Source organism: Colletes gigas, unplaced genomic scaffold, assembly GCF_013123115.1.
Source record: "Colletes gigas isolate AHSC1104 unplaced genomic scaffold, ASM1312311v1 Colletes_gigas_Sc00014, whole genome shotgun sequence".
In the NCBI taxonomy this organism is placed as follows: domain Eukaryota; kingdom Metazoa; phylum Arthropoda; class Insecta; order Hymenoptera; family Colletidae; genus Colletes; species Colletes gigas.
In genome coordinates this window covers 7,234,750-7,244,677 of record NW_025106643.1, presented here as the reverse complement: position 1 = coordinate 7,244,677, position 9,928 = coordinate 7,234,750, and the positions used below count along the sequence as shown (strand labels likewise).

The following is a 9,928-nucleotide window of genomic DNA, read 5'->3' as shown; positions in this document are numbered from 1 at the left end:
GTCCACACACATACGGTCGCTTCCGTTTTTCTTTTTAACTAAAATGATCGGACTCGCGTATGGGGACGTACTCTCGCATATAATATTTTTACTTAGTAAATCATCCACGATGGCACATACCTTCTCACGCCCCACGAGGGACAGGCGGTACGGGCGGTAACTTATTACCTGGTCGGTTTTTGTACAAATTGTCATTTCCCCAGTCGTCACACATCGGGTACAGTCAGTCGGAGCTATCATGTGCTGATACTTCTCTATCAGCGTGTCCAAGGCACTCCGATCCCCGTCGCTGCCGCTGCTGACTGAGTAACACCGTGGTGCTGTCTTCTTCTCTCCCGACGAGGTTGTCCCTTCCAATCCTGATACCACAACTTTGCGGCCCCCCTCAGAGCATGCGTGGCCAGGTTCAACCGCACTTGAGCCGAACAGGTCTTCGTAATATCTTCCACCACCTTACACCAACTGTTGGCATCTTCGCCGATATCACTACCGTTAAATTCTGGTATAACACCCGTCGACGAAGGGATGGTCGGGTTCGTGGGGGTCGCGGAACAGGTCGCGACGCTCTCCCCAATTTTCATTAGTACCTGTCGAACGAGTTCGTCCAGAGCAGGCGATGGTACACCCGCTTCCATCGTAAAATTTACTTAATGTGCCGAACACACGAACAAACGTCACACGCACCACCAGTGAAACACTGAACAACTACTCTTAACCGTAACAAAGAGGCGTCGAATCCCAATTATTTCTTACAGACTAAAGACTATATTTGAGTACGCGTCGTCTTCGGTGTGGATTACGTGTATTGCCATATGCCGTTTAATAACCTGAACTAAAATGAGTATAGGGGCGTAATCTATACGCTTAGTTTAGTATAGAAAAAGGCATAGTAAAAAACTATACTAGAGTGACAGGAAGAGGGAGTTGTTGGGTTAATGGGTAGAAGGTAGGTTGGGTGAAAGGGGGATAGATACTGGTTTGATTAGTTTAATCACCAGTATTTGCGTACATTTTTTCGATGCTTATCTGTTAAGTCTATGGATGAGAGTCTATAGGTAAATTTGAGATTTTCGTCGTTTACATTGATATTTTGATCATGTAGCAGTTTCTTATTTGACGGTTTTCTATTAATGTGGTAGATTAGAGGAATGTTATTTTCATTTTGGATGAGGCCCTTTTCGTCCATGTAGATAAACGATTCTGGTAGGGTGTAGTCTGTGTGTCTGGTTTTTGTAAAATATTGTGGGTTGGGATAGAGTGTATGTGATATTAATGAGTTGGATGTGATTCTATTTATTTTTTACCAGTGATCTCTAATTAGTTTTAAAATAAATAAATCTATTCGGACTATTTGTGCCTCCTCGTAGAGTTTGTGGTTGCTGATGTATTTTATGTAGTCAAATTCGGCTGATCTGTGTTTTCCTATGCAAGCTCTTAAGCACTGTCTTTCGAATAGTCTAATTTTTCCCATAATACTGGAGCTGATATTATACCATATTTGACATCCGTATGTTAAAATGGGTCTGACTAGCAGCTTGTAACAGAGGATTTTCGCTTGTTTGTTTAGGTCTTTAGAGTAGAATAATCTTTTATGGATAATGAAGGCTTTCTGTGCTTTTTGTAACTGTATGCTTATGTGTTGTGTATAGTTTAATTTGAAGTCTATGTTAATACCAAGATAGCGAACTGTCTTTTTGTGGGGTACATTAATATTTGTGTTGTTTGTTACGTCTAAGGAAAGTGTTTTTGAGTGTACTTTTACGTCTGAGCTTGCGTCTGAATTTGTTGATATGTATAGTCTGAACAATATTGTTTCGCATTTTAGTGCGTTAATTTTCAGCTTCCATGTTTGGAAATAGTCTTGGATTTTATTAAAAAGTTGTTGTAGGTCTGTTTTTATTGCCGAGGGTTTGTTACCTTTTGTGTAAATTAATAGGTCGTCCGCGAAAGCTATTGCACATTTATTGCTATTATCGTTAAGTCCATACATATGTAAAAGGTCGCTGGTGAAAATGTTGAATAGTGTAGGGGAGTTGGCCGTTCCTTGTTGTAAACCGTTTTTTATTGGGAAGGAGTTTGAGGATTTGTTATTCGCTTCGGATACGATGAAGCGCTTATCGTGGAGCATGTGCCAAATCATCTTTATTAGGTGCCTAGGGAATTCTCTTTTTATTAATTTATAAAATAGTCCGTCTAACCAGACCGTGTCGAAAGCCTTTTCGAGATCTATAAAGCAAGCGCCAACGCAGTCGCCCGCATTTCTGGCCCAGCAAATGTCTGAAGTAGGTCAGTGCATGAACGATAGAGTGTTTCTAACGAAATTCAAATTGACATTCTGGGATTACTTTTTTTTCAAAACAGTGATTATTTATGGCGTTAGAGATGATTGTCTCAAAGACTTTGCTAATGTTTGGGGGCAGACTTATGGGTCTGTAGCTTGATGGATCACTGTCTTCTTTACCTTTTTTTTTTATTGTTATTAGTTTCGCTCTTTTCCAGATTTGGGGGAAGTAGAGTGAATTAAGGCAGTTGTTAAATATTATTGTGTAGTAAGTAATATATTGTTGTGGTAGTTGTTTTAACGCCTTATTTGGAATTTTGTCGAAACTGGAGGATTTTTTGTTATTTAATTTTTGGAAGGTAGTATTTAATTTATCAAAGGATGTGAAGTAATTGGGTGGTGTCATGAGTTCGTTTGGGTTGTCTGATGTATTTTCCTGTGAAAAGTTACAAATGGTGTTGTTATTTGATCTATCGGTTGCTATTTCTGCTTTTAGTGTGTCTATTTTAAGTTTGATGATATTTGAGAGTTGTTCTTTGCCCATGTTGTCATTTTGCGTGTGCACTGATTGGAAGTGAGCGCCTAGAATGTTTAATTTCTCTATTGGGTTGTTAATAATGTAGTTGTCATTGTTGTCTTTTTCTAGTGTGGAAGTGTCGATATTCGCTTCTCGGATGATGTGTTCGGAGTTACTAGGGATTTTTAATGTGCCTGTACCGCTAACATTTTTTGGTCTAAAAATACTATTTATTTTTGGGAAGAGGTCTTTTCGTTTGTGTATGGATATGCTAGATATCTTTTTTTCCAGTGATTATTCACTGATTCTTGGAAGGCCAGTTTTATTTTGTGTCTGGTGTTTTCTAGGAGCTTTTTTAATGTTTTAAGGCGGATTTTTGCTGCTTCGGTGACGTAGTTTCTTTTAGATAGGTTATTTATCTGCGTTAGTAGGTAGCGTTTTTCGGTGCGTAATTCTTTGATGAGGGGTGTGATATATTTGTCGGTGGAGTTTATGTTAAAGTTGTAAGGGGGAACAGCGTGGTCTATTGCTTTGTTTATGTTTTCGTTTAGTGAGTCTAGGAGCGAGTCTATTTCCTGGATTGATAGGTTTCTGTTGTTGGGTATGTCTAGGTTGAGGGAGGAGTCCTGTAGAAATTGTCTGTATTTGTTCCAATCTGCTTTGTAGAAGTTAATTTTTTCATCTGGTGAGTTTTTGTCAAAGAAAAGGAGTGGGTGTTGGTTTATGGTGATTTGCATTTTTAGAGCTTTGTGGTCACTATCGTAATCTATGCACTTTATTTTGTCAGAATTTAAGTTTTGAAATACTAGTCTATTATCTGAGAGGCATAAATCTAGATAAGAATGGCCTCTTGGAAAAGAGGGGGTGTCCGTGCTACGTAAATCTAGTTTATAAGTTACTTGGTTTTTTTGATACCATGAATGGAGGCAAATACCCCTTACATTGTTTGTGTCGTTGCCCCAGGAGGTGTGTTTGGCGTTTAGGTCACCTGCAAGAACGTAGTAATTGCTTATGCTGTCTAGATTTAGTTTCTCGAAAAGGCTGTCGAGGTCTTGAATGAATTCTTTATTTTGGCCCCCTGCTGCATAAGCGGCAATGAAAAGGAGTTTTGTGTTGTCCGGTAAGTTTGTTTCTATTATTGTGGATTCTAGGTTGGAGTTTTGTTTTGCTCCTACGTTGACAATTTTGAATTTTATGTCGTTTCTGACCAGGATGGCAGTTCCTCCCGCCTGATTGGAGTTAGGTCTGTCATTTCTGATTAGATTATAGTCTTTAAAATAGAGTTTGTGACTTGCGTTTAGTTTGGTTTCGCATAAGAATGTTATGTCCGGGTTTTGTGATTCTATGAAGTCGTTTAGTGTGGTTCTTCTTTCGTTAGATATAATAGAGTTTACGTTTATTGCAATAACTGTAGGATTAAAATTGTAATTTAATCACTTAATCAGAACTCGCGAATTAACAAAACATGGAACAAGGAACTTTATTATCACAAGAACGAACACCAAACAAATAATATTCACAAAATCGTTATAATCGTAATCACAAAATCGTTATCACCGTCACGTACAATCGTTTCGTCCCCGAATCGACCGGCAAAAGACCCTGATGCCTACTCAACGCGTCCTTTTAAACCTTTTTGTCTCAAACATCCGCCGATACCATATCCAGAGGAGTTTCCAGAACATTCCCGTCGTTTCGCAACAACGTTTCGTTTCCATGCTTCATACATTCATACATCCAATCATGCAATCGTTCAGGGTCGACACATTCACGCAATTCAATCCTTGCCAGTTCCACATCCGGTAATCTTTCCCGAATGTTCTTAACATTTCCAAACATTCCATCTCTATGGCCAACGCACTCATACATTCAATCATTCAATTAGAGTCGACACATTCAGATCACTCAGCCGTTCTTCACGATCGATGCGAAACGACGGAAAACACTCGTCTCCTACATAACCTTTAACGTTTTGATTTGTATTTTCCCGTTTACTGCGCGGTTGAATTTATCTAAAGGTTTATATCGAACATCTCAAGAATCATGTTGATTTTGTTTGTGTTTGATTGGATTTGTTCAGATATTTTGTTTATGTGCGTGTTTATCGTTTTAGCAATTGTTTTTTCTAATTTTTCAAACAGGGAATAAGTGTTCAGTGTATCGTCTGTTTGGGGGTTGGTTTGAATAGGGGTCGAGTCGTTTACCTGTCTTCGGTGAAGGCTGTTGTTACCTGCGACCACTGAGCTAAAAGAAATCCTCTGATCTACCAGAGTTTGTATGCTTTTGAGACGTTTTTCTTTTAGTTTATCTTGCTGGTCCCGTTCTTCGATTATTTTGTTTTTAATTTCTATAAGTTTTGGGCATCCCCTGTACGATGCGGGATGTCTATAATTTTTGCAGTGTACGCAGTACGGTTGTTCTAAGTTTGTGGATCTGTCGTTATGGTTCTGTGGTAGGAGTTTACATTCGCCCGGGTTATGTTTTTCGTTACATTTCACGCATCTATATTGCAATTAATAACGGAATGACCTATTCTTTGGCATCTTTTACATTGTACTTGTTCTTTTTTGTTTAGTTTGTCCCATACTACGGCGGAATATAATAGTATTTTAATTTGTTTTAATTTCTCCGGTTTGCTGTCAGGGGAGAGTTTGACTAGAAAAATTGGCAGTTTTATCGCTTCTTTAATGGAACGTATCGTTTGCAATTTAATTACATTCAGAAAGTTAAGTCCTTGGATCTTTTTATTTTTTAGTTCGTTGAGAACTTCCTCAGCATTGAAGTCCCCATCTAAGTTTTTTAGCAGTACCGATATTGACTTTTCTTGTTTGGGTGTGAAAGTGAAGAATTGGGTGTTATTGTTTTTTAGGATTAAACAAGCGTTTTTAAAATCTATTGAATTATTTACATATAAGAGATGTTTAGCGTTATTGATTTGTTTCACGAAGAAGTTGGTTATACGTGTCTTTTGATAATATCTATCGTTTCCTTTGGTGCTTGAACGAATATGTTGATCGGAGGTTGCCGTGTAGGTTTGGTGGTGTTGGCATCCCCTTCGCTGAGCGGTAGCGAAGACGTTACGCTTTCCCTTTTCTTTGGTGCGATGGCCTGGCTGGCCCAATCCTCTGTCAATTGTTTTCTTTTGGCGTGGCGTTTTCCGCTAGGGCTGGGATATTCCGCTTCTTTTTCTTGCGTGTTCGTTTTTTTTTGTTCGCTTGCAGGTAAGCTCGACTGGGGGCTGGAGTCGGCAGTGGTGTCGAGTTGCAGACTTTCAAATTTGTTCTGCACTGGTATTTCGATCGTGTACGATTCATGGCTTTTTGATATTGTTTTGTGTTCCTCTTCTAATTGCTTTTCTAACTTTGCTACTGTTTGTTGTAAATCGGTTATTAGTTTTGTGAGTTCTTCGGGCGATGGTATTTGATCGTCTTTCATTATTATTTCACGATCGCAGTCCATTGCGTTGACCGCGACCGCGGTGTTCTTTTGTTCCTTCGTTTTTCCCATGTCTGGTGATTCTGTAGCTCTTAGTAGCTTGGATCTTCTATTAGGAAGCTTGGGAGGCGGATTTAGTCTTTTTATAAGTTTATTTTTTAAGTTTCGTTTTGCGATTTTCTCCACGTTATTGTCATCGTCGTCTATATATTTGATGAGTATTCTGTTTTTGTTTAATTGCTTGGCATTGCTGCCATCCTCTTTTAATAAGTTTTTCGCGAATTCACTGTATGCACATGCTGTTTCGCAAATTTTCTCGTTTGCCGAGACTTTTTTGAAAAGTTCGCGAGGCGAACCCCCCACCGGGGGAGTGGTCTCGCAGACACTTATTTTAGTGAGTTTATAACACAATGCTAAACTGCACGAATGACAATTAGTAGTATAGCTAGGGGGATTCTAACCCACGGGGCAATGAGGGGAGCGTGCGGCGAGGGGAAGGTAGGGCGCGCGGGGGAGTGCGGCGCGGGGACCTTTTGGCGCGGGGCCTGTGGGGAGTGGAAGAGTGGTTGCGCGCATACGAGCCGTGGAGTGGGGGATGTCAGGGGATTAGTCCAGGCCGAGCCGCCGCGGAGACCTCTCCAGACCTGGCCCGCCGTCGGAAATTTTTTAAGAGGGGGGGAATGATCCCCGAAAACTTTTCATACCGAACCGAGGGACGGGATGACCCCCGAAAATTTTTTTCAACACCCACAGGCATTTTTTTTATTGTCTTTTCGGCGTTCTCGGTACGTTTGTTGAGATCTAAAAAAAAAAGAATTACATAATGTTCTCCTAAGAAAATATTTACAGCTAGCGAAAAAAAAAGAACACATCATTCGGCTCGTAAATCTATTCTTTCTATTTATTATTCTAGTACTCGTATAAATTCAGATTTTTATAGTTCACTGTGGTTAGGTTTGGTCAAACTCTTGCAAAACGCGTTATAGAAAATGGTTAATATCATTACGAAACACAAGAAATAAAAAGTTTCATACTGTATACTAAATGCGAAAATTTACTCGAAAAATTGCAGCTCCTCTTTCATCCAGAGTCGAGTCTCGCGCAACGATGCGTTTTCGCGCTTTGTCAGCGAGTACGTTATCTGCTGCGTGCCTTTCGCCGAAGTCGTTGCTACGCGAATATGCAATATCGTGTTCGCGACACGTTTAAAAAAATATCATACCTTTAATAACTCTGAATAGTAGAAGCAGATTTTTACGTATAACATTGACGAGCATTATGGGCGCGGGGAAAGAAATTAGATGCCTTTAAAAAATATGATATATTTATTTAAAGCAACAAATGATTATATAACATTACTTTTATGGATCCATGAATTGTGCGAGTTATTGAGTCCTAGCCATTTTACGTATACACTGTTCCCCTTCTTACGTAATACTTTTTCAACCAGATACACGTCGGAATTAGCAACTCGTTGCAACTCTGCTATTGATGTATTTGATTTCGGAATTCGATAATACCCCTCTCCAATTGATTCAGCTGATCTTTCAAGCTCTGAACGTAATCTTGAAATATGATCATCTTCTTGTCGAATTCATCTTGCCGATTTTTTATAATTGTCATGTTTTCTTGCAAGTACAGCTTGTTGATAGCATCGCCATCCTCTACAGGTGGTGCTACCCGTCGAATCTTGCGCGACTTTGCATCGTAATTGGCACCAGCAATACAAAGAGCATTGTCATGTACATAGTTTCTGACTACTCCATTCCAGCGATAGTATGATTCCACTGTTCCAAACGATGACCCAAACTTGTTGATTGGCATTTTGATATCGATTGACAGCATCGTCAAAAGTGCAGGCTAATTTATAATGAGTTCTGCCTCGCGAAGCTCCTCGATAATCGATAACATCTCATTGTTATGTGCATTGTGACCGGCTTGACGCGAAGCCTCGAGCAGTCGAAGCCGATCTACGAGTTCGTTGGGATCGTTCCAGTGAACATAATCAATCTTGTTGCTAGTTAATCTCATGGAACTTGGTACGCCCTTTCCAACTTTTTTATCTTTCAATAATGGCTTGATTACATAGTTATACTTGTATCCTTTATTGCCTAATGTTTTACCATACGAATCATGTTTGTACTTATGCGCACTCGTGGTCAGCAGTATGTCCCTATATTTGCGTTCATCAGCCTCAGTATAAATGTTGTCATCTGGAATTTTCTTAAATATCAATTCATAAAGGCCGGGCGTACCAGAATATCGTATGCCATCGATAATTATGTTATCGGCATTGCCCACGTCAACACGTTTATTACCAAGCATCGGTCCATCACTGTCGAGATAAACACCATACACATGATCCATACCATCCTCCACATCACCGCGTAATACAGGCGCGATGTATTTTTGACTCAGTGGACCTAGGTGATTCCGCAACGTTTCTTCACCTTCCGACGTTTGCAACCGACTTCGAACAGACGTCGAGAAACTGCTTTTTGGACTTTCAAAAACATCTTCGTTTGCTAAGCTTTTTGGACTATCAAAAACATCTTCGTTTGCTAAGCTTCTTGTTGCTGGTACTGGCTTAATCGGTATAGAGGTCATCGGATTCATATCGGGTAAACTGCTTAATCTTACTGAGCTTTTTATTGTTGGTACTGTCCTAATCGATGTAGAGACCGGTGTAGAGGTCATCGGATTCACGTCGAGTAAACTGCTTAATCTAGGTTTTTTTATTTGTGATGGTTTTGGAAGATTTAGCCATAAATGTGATTGTGTTTTATCCGATTCCTTGATATTTGACGTGAACAATGGCCCGCTTCCGATATCTGTATTATTGTGTACATCATAATTTTTTAACGTGTTGTTGGCAATTGCCTTCAGCGGCTCAGTAACAGGCTTAAAGTGTTTTTCCAGTGCAATCTCTTCCTCCATTTTACCAGTTTTCAATTCACGATACTTTCTACGAATCAAATCGCTCGTTCTTGCAATCTGTTTCGCTATCCTTTCACGATCTTCAATATTGCTGCTGCTCATGTTGGAACACTGCTTTGTCAACGTATAGGAAGTAACTGGACATGTTACGATATTGCAAAGTCATTAAATCCTTTTCTATAGCGACCATTCCATAATGCACTGTCTTTGTCAATCACTACAAATCCATATTTTTCTTGCCAGCAGGCGGTACACAATGTGCAGAAATTCTCAAATGACATGTCAGTGTTTACATGATCGTTGTACACATGTTTCAGATTAGTACCATCTTGTTTGAACATGATCAGCAGGTTCGCGTTGTCGCGTATCAGATGCTTCGGTATCTTCGCGTATGTCTGACAAAGATAGAAACAGTCAACGTCCGAGTGCCTACCCATTGCAAAGTATTCTCTTACCGTGTTTTGCTTATCGCATGCCACGTCATCAAAGATAAAAATGGAATTCGGAAGTGCCTCGCTCGACGGAACGACGTCGCTGTTATTCGAAAATGTAAAATAACCAATTTCGTCTATCGATGAGAATATATTTTCTAAATATTGATATTTCGGTTGTTGTAACGATTTCGAGTACACGTATATGTTTTCGAAACGAACGCCGTACGGACTTTCTAACAAACTAATCAACACGTTCGTTTTACCACAATTCGATGGACCGCAGATTATACCGCGTATAGAGGTCGGCAGCATATTTCCATGTTT

At 39.7% G+C, this 9,928-nt stretch overlaps 1 protein-coding gene across 1 annotated transcript; it reads right to left on the bottom strand.

Annotated features, from left to right (window-relative positions):
- Positions 1 to 8,093: 8,093 nt before the first annotated feature.
- Positions 8,094 to 9,272, bottom strand: LOC122399675. The gene has a single exon (XM_043400526.1). The coding sequence runs from the start codon at positions 9,270 to 9,272 to the stop codon at positions 8,094 to 8,096; it is 1,179 nt and encodes a 392-aa protein (XP_043256461.1).
- Positions 9,273 to 9,928: the final 656 nt, after the last annotated feature.